Below are 15,566 nucleotides of genomic sequence, written 5' to 3' on the forward strand. Positions count from 1 at the left end.
ATTTGAATGCATCTTTAACTTCGTCTTTTAAATCTCACGCACCCACCATCATACACGCCAGACACATAGAAAACATTTCTATTGTTTATAGAGTTCAACTGCCCTCAGTGATGATGCTGTTAGTCACGCAAATACATCCTTTCAAAGCACTCCAAAGAAAATCTATGGGAAAAATCCTAACCAAATATTACTTTTTTTGTGACAAATGCCTCAAATATATCAGATATACACATCAGAAATGTTCTTTTAACTCAATTAATACTAAATAATATCCAGTGTGAATAAATCACTTAACTATTGTGGGTAAAAAGCACACTAGCACGTCACCAAACATTTTCTGCTACAAGCATCATCTGATATTCTTAAAACTTTCTAAAGAAGCATTTCAATTTTTTTCTAATGTTTGATAGCACTGGTATGTGTTACTGTGGTGAAATCAAATTGTGAGCAGACATTTTCTGATGGAGTAACATGTTGAAACCTTTGTTCAACTCTGAGCACACCTGGAGATGAAGAAACCAAAAGAAAGAAAGAAAACCTTCATCAACACATTTGTATGCTGTAAGCCATCTAACGTGATCCAAGCATTAATGAACTCCTTAAAGTAGCTATACAGCATGTTCGAATCAGACTCTTTGGGGTTGTATAATTTTTATTTTTGTAAAAATAAATGTCAGTTTGCCTGGATAGCCCACATACACCGTGTACAATGTTCACAGTGAACTGATCGGATTCACTGAGCCAACTTCACCTCCGAAAGTGATAAATACTCTGACAGTGGTGCTGCAGTGACTTTCTGGACACACTTCAACACCGGTTCAGAAACACAACTGCTGTCAAGCTCTCTCAGAAGACTCTAGAAAAAAGTTAAATGAAACAAAAGGAACAAATAGTAATGAGATGCTTTTACCATTTCATAAAAGCTTTGGAAGCATGATGAAATTCCCAATCAAGTCACTCATAAGGAGGCTTATATATCTGCCATTTTTATAACTTTAACTTTTACTTGTAAACTTTCAACTGAATGATAAAAGATTTGTATAAGATAATAGTATCTACCCCTTTGGCTGAAATTCTTTCTTCTATAACCATAGTACGGTTCATGCTCACCTGTAGTTTTCCCTGTGAGCAGTGGTCGAGCAGCAGTAAACAGTGGGATGCTTGGGTCATGAGCTGCTCTTTCAGCTGAGTGTTTAATGACTCCGATGAGACGTCAACCAGAAACCTCAGAAGACTCTGAGCTAGTGAACTCATCCTCCTCTCCATGCTAGAAATATTCATGAAAACACACAGAGTATTAGCATGAAAACGTCTGATATAAGCAAGCAAGAGAGGGGATGCATGTAAAAACTGATATAAAAAGTCATTTTCGTGCTATGAATGGTCACCGTGGCCAAGCAATCTGTAGAGTTTTTTGCAGAGCATCCAGGATACTGCGTCTGGTTTCCTCCTCTGGAGCATCTGAGACCTCCAAGTATCCCACAATCACCCTCTCCAGCCTCTTCAGGTGACGAACGATTACTATACCCATCCTGTGAGAGAACGACATGACAAATTGGAACATCAAAGGTGCTAATATTACAACAATTATGCTAATCAAGGTGGTTAAGACAATTCAAAATGAACAGCATGGCAATTAATATATTAACATGAAAAGAATTTGTAAATGTTTATTTTTTTCTGATACTCACTAAAAATAGATCCGGGCTATTGGTAAGATATTAGTTTTAAGAAAGGCTTTGCTAACCAATAAGAGTAGCCCAATACAATGACATAATGGCTGTTTGAATATTAATTAACATTAAAGGAGTATTTAAATCAAAAATACTCAAACAGCACCCTCTCAAAAAGAACAAAAAAGAAAATATGGTAAGAAGACTTGGGTTACTTTTACAATGTCTTTATAAACATTTTGAAGCCTGCAATATTGTTTATGTGGACTTTTCAAATGGTCAAAAAATGATGAGGAAATATTAAAAATACTGTGTATCGAAAGATGAACAAAAGATTTATGGGTTTGGATCGACATGAGATTATAATCTTTCATTTCTGGTATGCCATCAGCTGAAAATGAAAGCTATCATGAGTTGTATGTCTGATAACAAATATAAGCTAGAGTCACTGAAATGAAATCACTAATACTGAGAAGGCTACTTAAGTTACTTACGCCTCACCTCTCAATAAATAAGACAAGATTTTTGGCATATACACGACGAAGGTCAAGCTTGTGCTCCATTTCCATGTAAGTTAAGATGTGCCGCAGCACTTCGTCGAAGCGAGCTGGTTTGCGCGGGGAACCTGAGTGGACTGCAGGTTTCTCCAGGACTGACAGCAAGTCTAGGAGGCAGGGCAGCACAACCTGAAAATGACAGACAATAAGGTGAGATACATAATGAACACTAAACATCTGCGTCTAGGTACACACATGGACTGTGTGAGTGAAAGCCTCACCTGTATGAGTGCAGCTTCAGATGTGTGCAAGTGATTGAAGAGAGCATGATAGAGCACCTGAGCGCGGTTGAACTGCCTCAGATCAGCAGCTGGCTAAGAAAGAGAAGATCAAATGAACACACACTTCAAATACAAAAAACACGGGCTTATAACGTCCTCCAGGATTTGATGTCTTTCTTATGTCAGGAGCACAATAAAAGTGACTCAGAGACACTGAATTCAGAGACACACTGATCTTTGAGGGAAAATGGACAGTTAAAGACACAATGTTCAGGATTTAAGTACAATATATATCAACTGCCATCAACTCATTTCATTGCACTTCAATGCATTCTGGGATTGCCCTTTGCAGTCATATTAGCAGTGCATTTACGAGGTCTCATTATGTTGGTATGTAGGCAGATTTAGAGTCTGTGATTTTTTGAAGTTGTAGGAGCAAGTCTTTTGTAGACAGCTGTGGCGGACAACTTAATAATAAGAAAAAATGACTTACCACATTGAGAACAATGTGATGCAGGCAGTGCACTCCCAATACTTTGTTTTCTGTTTGATAATCATCAGATATCAGCAGAGATGGAGGAAACACCTTCTCCAAATACTCAGTTAAGCAGGGTCGCCCAACCTGCACCAGCACCCAGGAGAAGACATGCTTCACCGCCTGGTTACGCTTCCAGCTCTCCCTGAACAAAGGACAAGCTTCAGTGCATTCAATACCAGATTTAATATCATCTTAAAGAGTGGCTTATGACCAATCAGTTGTGTAAACACTTATGTAGAAATGTTCTATTTCTGTAGTTTTTTTTTTTTTTTTTTTTTTTTACACAGAATCATTTTTATTTTATTTCATATATATATAGTCTTACATGATATTATGTCAATATATGATGTCTTAAATGTACTCCATAATAGGAGCTGACTTAGATAACTTATAAAATAGCTTTGCAGAGCCAACTTGCTTTAAAATTTATATATATTTTTTGCTAAGCTAAACAGCCAATGCTATGGCTTTTTGTTAACTTACTTGGTTAATTCTGGCTGCAGCGTGTCAAGAACTGGGCCCAGAAGTCCCTTCTGCCCCTCCTCAGGTCCCCCGGAGAGTAGCTCCTGCACCGAGCTGCAGTCTGTCAGAGACACCGCTGATGAGAGCAGCTCCCGGGCGCTTCTTCTGGAGGCGGCACTGGTCCACGGCTGCTCCTGCAGGTGCGTGAAGGAGAAAACACAGAAGGTGGGGACAAGTGTGCGAACCAGAGACCTGACAGCTGAAGTGTTTTGACCCTCCTGCGCTTTCTGAATCTTCACAGACAACGCGAGTAGCACGGCACTAACAGCCCGAGCTCTGGCCGGTATGTCCGTGTAACTCTTGGCACATAAAGTGCCGCTGTCTGTGTCGCATGGTGGCAGGGCAGCGTGGCGGATGAATGAGTTCACCAAGTCCAAATACTGTTGTCGTGAGTCAGCGTTGAGTTCGGGAAAGAGGCTGTCGAGCGGTGCGTTTGCGAGCAGATCTGCGGTCTCCTCCAGGATGCGCTCGCGTCTCTCCGGCGCGTCTTCCGCCTCGAAGCGCTGCTGAACGCGTCTGAGAGCAGCGAGCACGGAGCAAGGACCAGCAGCATCTCCGATTCTCAAATCCTGAAGAGCGTGCGCCACGTCCATCGCGCTGCTTTAAAACATTCACAGACACATAAAGATCACGAGACAGAAGTGATAACAGCGGCTCCAGAGTCAGACCGCTGATCTCTACAACACGGCGTTGACAGCTCTAGTCTGTTTTAGGAATCATTTAAATTATCCCGTTTTACTTTGTGAACTAAAACCATAATATTTCTTCAAAAACCTGAATTCTTCTTCTTCTTTTTTTAGTTTGCCGGCGGTTTGCATCCAGGTGCACTACCGCCCCCTTCTGCTCCGGTTGATAAAAAGGTTGAAATAAAGTTTAATCTGTTTCCTCTTTTTCCTACTAACTTTTATACTGTATAGGCAATGCTACCACCCACACACATCAGGCTCTAATTATCCACCAAATCCTGTTTTAAACTCCTGCTTCTCTTAAAAATGTCATCTATATACTACTCTTTGTCCTCTTTACTGTGCTCAGTAACCCTTTTAACATGATCTCCTTCGCCCTGATCTCCCTATTCTTCATTGTTTGCCTCTGTGCTTCGAATCTCTTACAGGTCAAGAATTAGATGCTTTTCACAACAAGGCCACAGATGTGAGGTTAAATAAAACTGTTTGTGATGAGGCATGATTACATCATTATAGGTTCTGATTGAAATTAAAGCAAAATTGTCAAGTTAAATGAAATGCTGCATTGTATGTTTGCAATTCAATTTTTATATTTTAAAAAAGTTTATAAAAGGTTATGAAAATTCTGTGAAAGTTTAATAAAATATGGTTTAATTTTTTTTATTAAATGTATTGTTTATTGAAATCTTTACAACATAAGGTATTTGTGTCATTAGGAGCAACCTTTCATCATGTGGTGGCAATAATAGCAATAACTATATTATATTAAAAATAAAATATCTCATGTGGCTGAAATATGAATCACTGATATGCTTAAGTGAATGTTTTTGTATTATTTTTTTATTTTTATTTATGTGTATATTATCATGCTTGAACACTTGCTATCTATCTATCTATCTATCTATCTATCTATCTATCTATCTATCTATCTATATATATAGTATTTTAAAATTGGCCTGCCGAAAATCCGAAAAAGTCATTGACCCATTCATTGTAAAGGACATTTCCAAAGTTCACAAAGTCCAAAGTATTTGTAAAAAAAAACCTTTATAATATTAATGAAATAAAAAGCCACATAAGTGTACTTATAGAGAATACACTTTCATGACTCTTTCTCACACTTAACACACAAACATGTGCTTTACAATAATTGCAAATTAAAAGTTTTACTTTTTTATACATTTTAAATAATTACTTTTTTATATAATCTTTTGTCTTGCTTTAAAAGTACTCACCATCCTACTGAAGCACATGTAAAGTACTTGGTTATTATTTGAACTGTAATGTATCATTTGACATTATATTATAAATAAACTTAAACAGATGGCATACAGGTTTCAATAAAAACGGTTATTAAGTTAAATTAGGTTTCGAGTTATTGAAATAGAAGCTATATCAATTAAATCATCCATCACATGCCTTTCCCTTTGTCTGTAGAAACTAATCTTCTGCCCTGGAAATCAAAATCATTATATTGAATAATATTTGATGCATATCAAAAGGAAATTAATGGTGTGTCACAGGAGGCACAAAGGAAGTGGGCATACACTCACAATGGATTATTTCTTCAACACTGATGCACAGTTCTTCCTTCACATGCACAAGTCTTACAGCGTTTCACACATCACGATGAAAACAGTCAAATCAAGTTGACCAATTAGGCCTGTTTATTTCATTCAAACTCACTAACATGATAAGAGACAGGATAAACAACACTTTACAAGCATACAAGTACAAAGAAAATTACGTCACACTAACCACTTCTACAGAAAAAACTGTGATCATAAGGATAGGGAAAGTAGCCATCTTGTTAAAACTTTTGAATCAAGGCTTCTCGTAGGTCCCGATGATCCGTTGGCACGTTCCTTTATAAGTGTGTTTGCATCACTCTTCAGTGTCCTCCTCACTTTCATCACTCAGAGGGAATTCTCTGTACTCGCGCTGAGTATTGTAGCTCTTCACATGCATTGGACACTCCTGATTTATTATAGCCTTGAGAAACAAGTCACGTGCCATTACAAAGCATTTATCAAACTACTGATGAAGACATCCATTTAGTCACACTTGTGTTTCTTACCATCTTCTCCTCCCGAACAGCAGGGTTTTTGAGGAAGAAGCAAAGGGGTGCATACAGGATGTTTATAATGCCGATGATCACCATCAGATTGGGGAAGCCTATGGCTCTTACTATGGCCCCTCCAAGTGATGGACCTGCAGCAGGAACGCACCAAGAAGAAAAAGAGTCCGTTTGTCAAGTTTTGACCAGAAAATATATTTAAATTGTGACATTTTAAGACTAAATTGTACAAAACATGTCTAATAGTAAAAATGTATTCCAATACAAATGCAGTAAGAGCAGTTACCAACAGCAAATCCAATGCAGAGTGCCACATCAGCAATAGCATACACGGTTCCATAGACAGACATGTGCCGTATATCCACTAGGTATCCCATTATAGCCATCATAGATGAATCAACCATTCCTAAAAGCACAAACAATTAAAGCAGAGTTGCATATATCATACAGTGTAGAGTTATGCATCCGAAAGACAAAGTCCATTCCAAGAGGAAAAATCTGTCTTTTTACTCTTCTGTGGAACACAACAGAAGGTCATACAAGTTTGGAAACAGCATGAGGGTGAATACATTTTGAATACATTTTGAGGGGATCTGTCCTTTTAATATTGCATGATAAATAATTGAATAATATTCACCAATAGCAAATCCCAGTCCTCCATTGGGACCAATAAGCCCATAGATGTCAGTGGCAAAGGGAACCTACAACAAATTCACATAATGTTATAATCACCACAGTCCTTCTCTATATACTTGACTGATTTAAAGTTTGGGTCACTTTTGATCAATCTAATGCATCCATGAAAAAATAAAAGATTAATTTCTCTCTAAAAAAAACGTACATTTTGAACCGTATTGTATTTGTTTTGTACATAGTTCAAGCAAGCATAAGCCAAGCTGTAATTTGCAATGCAACATGATTTTAAGAGAGTTTGTGATACTCACACAGAGCAGACTGATGCCGACTATAAGCATGCCAATCATGGAACACAACCACCTAAATCAGAGAAGCATTTCTAAATCATGTAGCCTTTTGTCTCTGTAGACACAGCTTTTGTACATATGCTTTTCAATGCATTTATTTTGGGACATGCTAGAAAATGTATTACCTTCCCATTTTATTGGCAAGTATACCAAACAGATTGGTCCCAATGAGGTAAGAAACACTGGCTGGTAGGAAAGCCATACCTGCAATACCAGTGGCCATGATCAGCTCAGTCAACAGAACCACAGAAAAGATAAGCAAATAAAACACAGTCATATTGTTTAAGAGGGTCAGAAGAACCATCAAAGAACCTCTAACTGGCTTCTTCAGACTCAATATAATTTGAGCAAAAAATACAAGAAGCTTGTTTTAGGCCTCCCTGAGGAGGTATCTATCTAATGACAAAATGCTTCTGAATACTTTTAAGTGAACTACTTTAACACTACACTTCTGTGACAGAGGAAACAAACAGGAATTAGATAAAATTACTTAAATAAGCAGGAAGCAAATTAGTTTCAATCACATTTTAATGACTTGGAATAATCTAGTCTCTTACCAAGCTGCCATTTTGGCGAGCACATGGTTTGCATCATCCAGATGGGAAGAGTGGGCTCTAAAATAGCCACCCCCATGTTTGCAAAGCACAACGACCCTGTAATTATAGACAGGAACCATAATCTTCCTCATCATTCACTCAACACAGCTGCTCACCCGTTTCATTTACAAATCGTTTTAGCTGTTCACATCAAAACATTCGGCCGTGATTATATGGAGGCATTTGTGTAATTACAGAAATAGTTACTACACCTCCACTACAAATTTTCGAACTGGTTTAACTGTGGGCAGGATTTGAGGATGTATTTGATTGTATTTGATTTCCACACACACCTGCACTAATGAGTATGTAGGGATCCTTCAGCAGGGTGAGTAATGGTGTGCCCTCCACGCTCTGAACAGAAGACACACCACAATCACTCGGGCTCCTCAGAGTGACACTAACGCACGCTTTTCTTATCCTTTATTAACTTTCAGAACTCACATTTTGTTAAATGAACACTACTCACCCCTGGAGATATTTTTGAGGGCTGAAGGATGCAGAGCTGGAGTGCTGGTGTTGAGATTGGGTGTCGAAAACAGTTTGATGAATCATTGTAATGAAATGTCTCAGTTAATTACATTTTTGACTAATATCTTACCGCCATCAAACAGAGCCAAGAAGGCAAGGACGAGGAACGGAGAACTTTTCCCAACAAACTCATACATGACACTGCCGAATGGCGCTCCAACTGAAGAGAGTACATTTTGCAGTGTTACAAATTGTATTTGTTGCACACATTTGGTTAATTTCATAGGTATTGCTGATGATTTCCTGTTGTTGATGTTATATTGTAATGTAAAGCATATTAGAGGACAAATGTAGTACTTTATGAACTTACTGAGCACTCCCATGGCAAGTCCTCCCAGTGCGATTCCCATGGCTATGCCTCTCTCATTGTCATCTGTGTACACACTTGCTAACATTCCCAGACCTACAGAATCACACAGTCATTTTTATCATATATACACTACAGCTTCAAAGTCTGGGGTCAGTAAGGTTTTTCAAGATAAAATAATACTTTTATTAATCATGGATGCAATTAATTAATCAAAAGAGATGGTAAATACATTCATACTGTTACAATTACTGCTGTTCTTTTACATTTTTTATTGGTCAAAGAATCCTGAAAAAGATATCGCAATTTGCACAAAAACTATTTTCAACATTGATAATAATAGTGACACTGAAGACTGGAGTAATGATGCTGAAAATTCAGCTTTACATCACATGAATAAATTACATTTGAAAGTATATTAAAATAGAAAACAGCTTAAAATGAGTTGTAATAATAGTTCTCACTATTCCTGTTAAAAAATAATAATAATGATCCCAATTATAAACACATTTTTTTCAAATTTACACATCCAATATTCAGTTCATTATGTCAAGAATGCTAAATCACAATTATACCACTATACCTGCCACGGAGGAAAATGATGATCCAATTCCCTGCAAAGAGCGTGCGAAAAACAGCAGCGCGTATGTCCCGGAGAAGGCAAACACTGCAGAGAAAGCATTCAAAGTCGGGTCTACCTCACTTCATTTCTAGCCAAATAGATTAAAACAAACAAAAATATATTGAAAATCTAACTCGGTGGCTCACAGTAATGTTTTCAATTAAATTTATGAATAATCATTTTCATATTGTTGTTACAACATATTTAATCCTGCAAAATAATGTTCATATTCAAAAGTCAACATTTGATTATATTTTGTTAATGTTTAGCATGATAAACACTGAACAATTTTCAGTTAAAAATTTGGGTCCTCAAGCAAAAATATCTGAGAACCAACATCCTGTCCTCATTCTGAATCATGTCCTCAGTTACTTCATCAAAAACACTGCATATTCATATGCATGATTGTCATATTTTAATCAGCTAGCAAAAGCATGCTAACTGAAGAGTACACGATTTGACAATTTTTTTATCGTTGGCACATTATGCAGTTAAATATACTGTTCATTAACTCACCTTCATGTTGTTCCAAACCTGTTTAAGTTTTTTTTTTCTATTGCTGAACACAAAAGAAAATTTTGGTAACAAAACAGATCCCCATTGACTTTGATAGTTAAAAATACTATGGACTAAATATAATAAGTCAGTGGGGTCCAGAAAATGTTTGGTTACCTACATTCTTCAAATCTTTTATGTTAAGCAGAATGAAATGTACAGGGTGAGTAAATAATGAAAGAATTTTCACTTTTTTGAGTGAACGAACTTGTTAACCCCTATTCACTATAAGATCAATAATATGCACTTAGAAAATGGACTTTAATAGTCATAATAAAATAATTCAGATGAAACACATCATAAAATAACGGGGTTTCTAATCATGCATTGAATAGAGTTACCGATTTTTCAGCCAGTGGAATAAATTTGGCAGGATTCAATGAGCAAACTGAGCAATGATCCCGGCCCTGAGAAAAACTGCACAACCAGTCACTTTTTATGATTTACACTTTATAATGTGACTTACTTATTGTGGAGATAAACATGATGACAAACCCAGCAAACATCGGTATGTGATATCCAATCCTACAAAAAAGGCATGCATCAGACAGCTGAATGAATTCATTCAATCCTTTATTTTTATTATGTATTGACTTAAGCATAGGCGTTTTGTTTTAGATGATCTGCTCAAAGCGTGTATGCACCTGTTAGTCAGCGGGCCCACAAACGGGTTGACCATGAGCTGCACCAGTGCTTTGGAGGCAAACAGCAGGCCTACCCTCACATTCTCCTCTTCCAAAAACTCACTGTCCTCTTTACACCCGTGTGGCTCTGAAGAACTGCTGTTGAGCCCTGAACTTCCATTAGCGCCGGAGGAGACGGTGAGATTGGCAGTGCTGATGGTGTAGGTGTTGTTGTCGTACAGGGAGAAGATGGAGCTGTAGGTGGGCGGAGCCTCAGAGGGGGCAGCAGACGGGAGCTCTTCTGTCTGGTGCTCTGTGGCATACAGGAAGGTTGGGATGATGGGAACTAGGGATGATGAGGGGTGACATAAGGATGGGAAGAGTTAGAGCTGGTACCTGTGTGTATGTTTGCAAAATAACCCTTCTCCTCCGCCTGCTGCGGACTGTATGAGACAGAGGTCAGGACAGATGCAAGCAGGTAAATGTCATGGGCACTATGAGAACAGAGTCACTTGTCCTTCATACACTCATCCTGCTGTACCTTCCCTCTAGGTTTTGATTTCTGTATTATGTTTTAGCCTATACAGAATAGACTTAAAATGAAGTCAATGAGGCACATAGCCAAAAGTGTGTGGATACCTGTAATCAACAAGCTGCACTCATCACAAACAGGTACTTACACTCACCGGCCATTTTATCAGGTAACTAGTTAATGCAAATATCTAATTAGCTAATCAACCCAATGCACCCAATGTAGACATGGTCAAGATGATCCGATGACGTTCAAACGAGCATCAGAAGGGAAAACAAAGGTGATTTAAGGGACTTTAAATGTGGCATGGTTGTTAGTGCCATGTCCATCACTTCATGACCACAGTGTACCAGTCTTCTGATGTCTACTTCAGCAGGATAATGCACCATGTCACAAAGCTCAAATCATCCCCGACTGGTTTCTTGAACATGACAATGAGTTCACTTTACTCAAATGGTCTCCACAGTCACCAGATCTCAATCCAATAGAGCAGCTTTGGGATGTGGAGGAACGGGAGATTCCCATCTTGGATGATCAGCCCACAAATCTGCTGCAACTGCGTGATGCTATCATGTAAATATGGACCAGAATCGCTGAGCAATGTTCCAGTTGAATCCATGCCATGAAGAATTAAGGCAGTTCTGAAGGCAAAAGTACTAGCAATGTGAACCTAACAAAGTAGCCAGTGAGCTACATTTATTGTGTCTTAATGGCAGCAAATCCTTGCATCCATGTTTCAACATCTAGTGAACAAATGTATCATTTGTTTAGCATAGCTGTCTACTTACCCACAACTGTTAGCAGCATGTTATCCAGCAGCAGGGCCACACACACAATGACAAGCACCAGACGAGGAGAGCCTCTGCTCTCTCTGATCCAGTCCATAGGGTTCAGCATAGCCATGATCCACCTCTGTCACTGGACACACAGTCATGGGTCACATTATCAAAGTATGTATTTCACATCTGTTAAGTCTTATAGACTCGGTTTTGATGATTGCATATTAATTGAGAGATTACATGGAGTATTTGTAGATTACAACAGGTACAACAAAGAACCCAGTGTCACCTTTAGAAATCATTTTACTATGCTAATTCTCTGCTTAAGAAACTTTTTTTATTATTATTATTATTATCAACATTGAAAACAGTTGGGCTGCCTAATGTGTTTTGGGAAAACCATTGAATTTTAATTCAAATTTGCCACAGAAATTGATTTTTTTTTTTCTTACACGGAGCAGTTACTAGACTGCATTTATTGTTTATGTTACATGGTTAGATGTTAGTTTGGGGTATAGTTGTTAATCTACACAAGCCTGGTACTAAGAGTATTAACAGTACTTATCTTTGGTCAAAAAATTCCCAAAGAATATGGAAGTCTATTCTAAACAAACACGCATTACAAGGTTAAATTAACCCTTTGTTTTGAAACATGTTTGAACTGGACTGAAAAATGTGCATTAACTTCTGGAAGTAAATCAAAACTACAAAAAGTACGAAACAAAATTATATTTATATCACTCAACCACCAAAATCAACCATCTACACATTTGAAAAGGGCAGGTCAAGGGACGATAAGCATCTTGCAGCACTATGATTTATCTGAACCCAAAAATATGTTATATGAATAAAAAAATACATTGTGGTGACATTATACTTAAAAAAAAAAAATTACTTGGATGTTCATATTCGATCAGACGTGGCCTAAAAAGAGAATTTACTGATTTAATTGACAGCCAAAAATTATCCAAAGAGACCCAAAATGTAGTCATTGTAACAGTGCTCGGGTCTCTCTACAGTCTTCTGGGATGTGTAAAAGGCCTTGAGGACAGGTTTGTTCTAGATGAGCTCTTTGTTCCAGGGCAGGAATTACGTGTTGTGTGATTGAGTTTCAACAATAGGATTACAGCTGCTGTAGGGCACTCGAGTGTTTCAGAACGCTCCTTTTATCTTTAACAGTCAACGTCTTATCAATTTAGTTTGTGAAAATGGGCAGTATTTTGTGTTTTTGAATGGTCACGAATTTCTGTCTTGTGTACATAACTCTATTGTATGTCATGTTGCAATGAATGCTGATGCAAATATTGTATCCATTTACACTATTGTTCAAACGTTTGAACTCATTCTGATTTTTTATTTTATTTTAGAAATGTGTAAATTTTATGTTATTTTAAGACATTTAATATTTTCAGCAAAGATGCATTCAATTGATCAAAAAGTGACAGTAAAGACTTTTACATTGTTACAAAACATTTCCATTTCCAACACATGCTGTTCTTTCTATTCTATTAATTTGATTAACTTTTTATTCATCAAATTAAGCATCAAGACAAATAATAAGAAATGTTTCTTGAGCAGCAAATTTACCAAATGCAATTGATTTCTGAAGGATCATGTGATACTGAAGACTGAGTAATAATGCTGAAAATTCAGTTTTGATCACAGGAATAAATTTTTATTTTAATTAAAATAGAAAACATTTGTTTAAAACTGTAATCATATTTCACAATATTACAGTTTTTACTGCATTTTTGATCAAGTAAATTTAGCACTTGGAAACACATGACTCAGAAAAAAACCTTTTGTTGACCGAGTGAATTCAGGTTGTTGAATCGTGTTTTTCTCTTCAGTTCCTGAACAATCTGATGTGAATTGTTAGTATTTCCACTCTCATTCAATAAGAGCTGATCCACGATTCAACACCTGTGTCAATATTGCATGTGTGCGACATGCTGGCAACGTTAGTTATCTCCCTATTCTCTTTTCCAGCTATCACTTAACCTGCCCACATCGCCATTGTTGTGTTCCCAAAATTCAAACACTTCTTAAAGACAGGGTTTTCTGTGTGGTTTTAACTATTAGCCATTAAACTATTAATATTTTGGAAGTTACCAATCATGTTTTTGAAACAAGGCTCTGTAATATTAAATAACAAGATGAGAAAATTCATCATAAAACACATTTGTCTGCCATCATAAAACAATATGTAGTCCTTAATCAGGCTCTCCGTCATGGCATTGGATAAAAGTGGTAAATGAATACAATTATTGCTGTACAAAGTATATATTCAATATATACACATTACTTTAAAAGTCCGTCTTACCTTAGGATGCATTCTCTTCTTCAGTGCACGAGTGTATGTCCAGTGCAGGTGTGCGTGATGCAGGGGTCACTTGTTTGATTGTGAGTGTTGCTGGAAGGAGGGAGGTGTCTTTGTGCACCGCTGCCTGTATGTGATTTGTTGAGGGGTCTTTAGAAATATACAGACATGCACACGTACAGCATCATAGTGAGAGTAATTGTGTGCATCTGCTGCTCTTTATTGGGTAGGTGAATGACCTGCAGGCTTCTTTTCATCACAATGAGCCTTTATCTGTGATCTCTCATCCAGACTCAACACACACAAACAGCAGCCGCTGCTAATTTTCACTTGTGTATACTGCTCATTTAGCATCCTGATCGTTGCACTATGAATCCAATGATGATTGTTCATTGTGTGCTACACTAAAGTTTTGACAATAATATCAAAAATCTGTATATGAGAGCAATAGAGTGACAGTGCATTTCCATTACAGATGCACTGTAACCTGTGATCATTTGTAAGTGATCTTAAAGTTATATTTTCAGCCTGTGTCAGTTTCATTTTCTGTGTAATGTTAATCCATTTAGCCTCTGAACATCTATGGAAAATGTTAAATGACTCAACAGATTTCACCTTTGCCCTGTGCCATCTCTGGTAATTCAAATATCCCAGCACACGCACACACACACACAGTAACCTCATAAAACACTAAATATGATAAAATATGATTACTTAATAAAAATTACATGAACTGAAATAAAATATGAATATAAAAATGTAAAAGTTGAAAAAAGTAACTAAACCACAAACTACATAGGCACTTGGAAAATATAAATACAAATGTCAAAAAGGGCAACAACATTTATAATACTTTAAGATGCAAATGAAAATATAGAACTAAAGTCTAGTTAAAAGTATTAGAAAAAACAATAATTCTAAGTATATGAATATGATAGGGTTTGGAGTTTGCCTATGACTCTGTCTAAACATGACTGTTTTTTTTTTTTTTTTGTAAACCAGCCTGAGGGTTTGAAGACTGGTGGATAATCTTCCATCACCTGCCGTCTATTCAGCACACACACACACACACACACACACACACACACATAGACAGAAAGAATACACAACCAGTTCTGACAGGAATCATTTAATTTAATTAGAGGAAATTGTATTGTAGGTTTAAAATTGAATCCTTACTTTATATAGATAGCAACAATACTGAATATAGGTGACATTTCTCGAAAAGTAAAAAAAAAAAAAAAAAAAAAAAAAGATAGACAGATACCATGTAAAACAATCCAACATTTATTTTGTCAGATGAAATCTGTTTTAAAGGTTGGACTATGTAGAAAACAGTTGACATGACATAAAATCAACTTTTAGGAAATTTAGTGTAATCAACATTTTATAATATTAAACAGCAAAAACGTATAATGTCAAGTCTCTTGAAAAGGCTCAGATA

General features: G+C 36.9%; 2 protein-coding genes across 2 annotated transcripts; both read right to left on the reverse strand.

Moving 5' to 3' along the window:
* Nucleotides 1–634: 634 nt before the first annotated feature.
* On the reverse strand, nucleotides 635–4,438 carry tti2 (TELO2 interacting protein 2). The gene is made up of 7 exons (XM_026244078.1): nucleotides 3,473–4,438; nucleotides 2,945–3,131; nucleotides 2,452–2,544; nucleotides 2,175–2,359; nucleotides 1,389–1,532; nucleotides 1,111–1,267; nucleotides 635–856 (listed from the first exon to the last, which is right to left on the reverse strand). Exons 1-7 carry the CDS (start codon nucleotides 4,102–4,104, stop codon nucleotides 734–736), a joined length of 1,521 nt encoding a protein of 506 aa, XP_026099863.1. The 5' UTR covers nucleotides 4,105–4,438; the 3' UTR covers nucleotides 635–733.
* Nucleotides 4,439–5,841: 1,403 nt separating this feature from the next.
* LOC113070655 (chromaffin granule amine transporter-like) lies at nucleotides 5,842–14,255 on the reverse strand. Its single transcript, XM_026244048.1, has 16 exons — nucleotides 14,126–14,255; nucleotides 11,812–11,941; nucleotides 10,513–10,837; nucleotides 10,335–10,393; nucleotides 9,275–9,358; nucleotides 8,695–8,787; nucleotides 8,455–8,544; nucleotides 8,323–8,366; nucleotides 8,147–8,207; nucleotides 7,815–7,910; nucleotides 7,383–7,461; nucleotides 7,219–7,270; nucleotides 6,912–6,975; nucleotides 6,561–6,680; nucleotides 6,275–6,408; nucleotides 5,842–6,189 (listed from the first exon to the last, which is right to left on the reverse strand). The coding sequence occupies exons 2-16, from the start codon at nucleotides 11,924–11,926 to the stop codon at nucleotides 6,082–6,084; spliced, it is 1,524 nt and encodes a 507-aa protein (XP_026099833.1). The 5' UTR covers nucleotides 11,927–11,941; nucleotides 14,126–14,255; the 3' UTR covers nucleotides 5,842–6,081.
* Nucleotides 14,256–15,566: the final 1,311 nt, after the last annotated feature.

This window comes from Carassius auratus, unplaced genomic scaffold (assembly GCF_003368295.1).
Source record: "Carassius auratus strain Wakin unplaced genomic scaffold, ASM336829v1 scaf_tig00005214, whole genome shotgun sequence".
NCBI lineage: Eukaryota > Metazoa > Chordata > Actinopteri > Cypriniformes > Cyprinidae > Carassius > Carassius auratus.

Bases quoted from the DNA above. Each gene is read 5' to 3' on its own strand.
- tti2 (XM_026244078.1), bottom strand. From the start codon at position 4,104: ATGGACGTGGCGCACGCTCTTCAGGATTTGAGAATCGGAGATGCTGCT. The intron at 2,545-2,944 runs GTAAGTCATTTT...TCTCTTTCTTAG, and splicing joins ATCACATTGTTCTCAATGTG to CCAGCTGCTGATCTGAGGCA. The intron at 857-1,110 runs GTGAGCATGAAC...ACTTTTTTCTAG, and splicing joins GCTCACAGGGAAAACTACAG to AGTCTTCTGAGAGAGCTTGA.
- LOC113070655 (XM_026244048.1), bottom strand. From the start codon at position 11,926: ATGGCTATGCTGAACCCTATGGACTGGATCAGAGAGAGCAGAGGCTCT. The intron at 10,394-10,512 runs GTGCATACACGC...CCTTTTTTGTAG, and splicing joins GTGGGCCCGCTGACTAACAG to GATTGGATATCACATACCGA. The intron at 8,367-8,454 runs GTAAGATATTAG...TCTCAACACCAG, and splicing joins CTTGGCTCTGTTTGATGGCG to CACTCCAGCTCTGCATCCTT.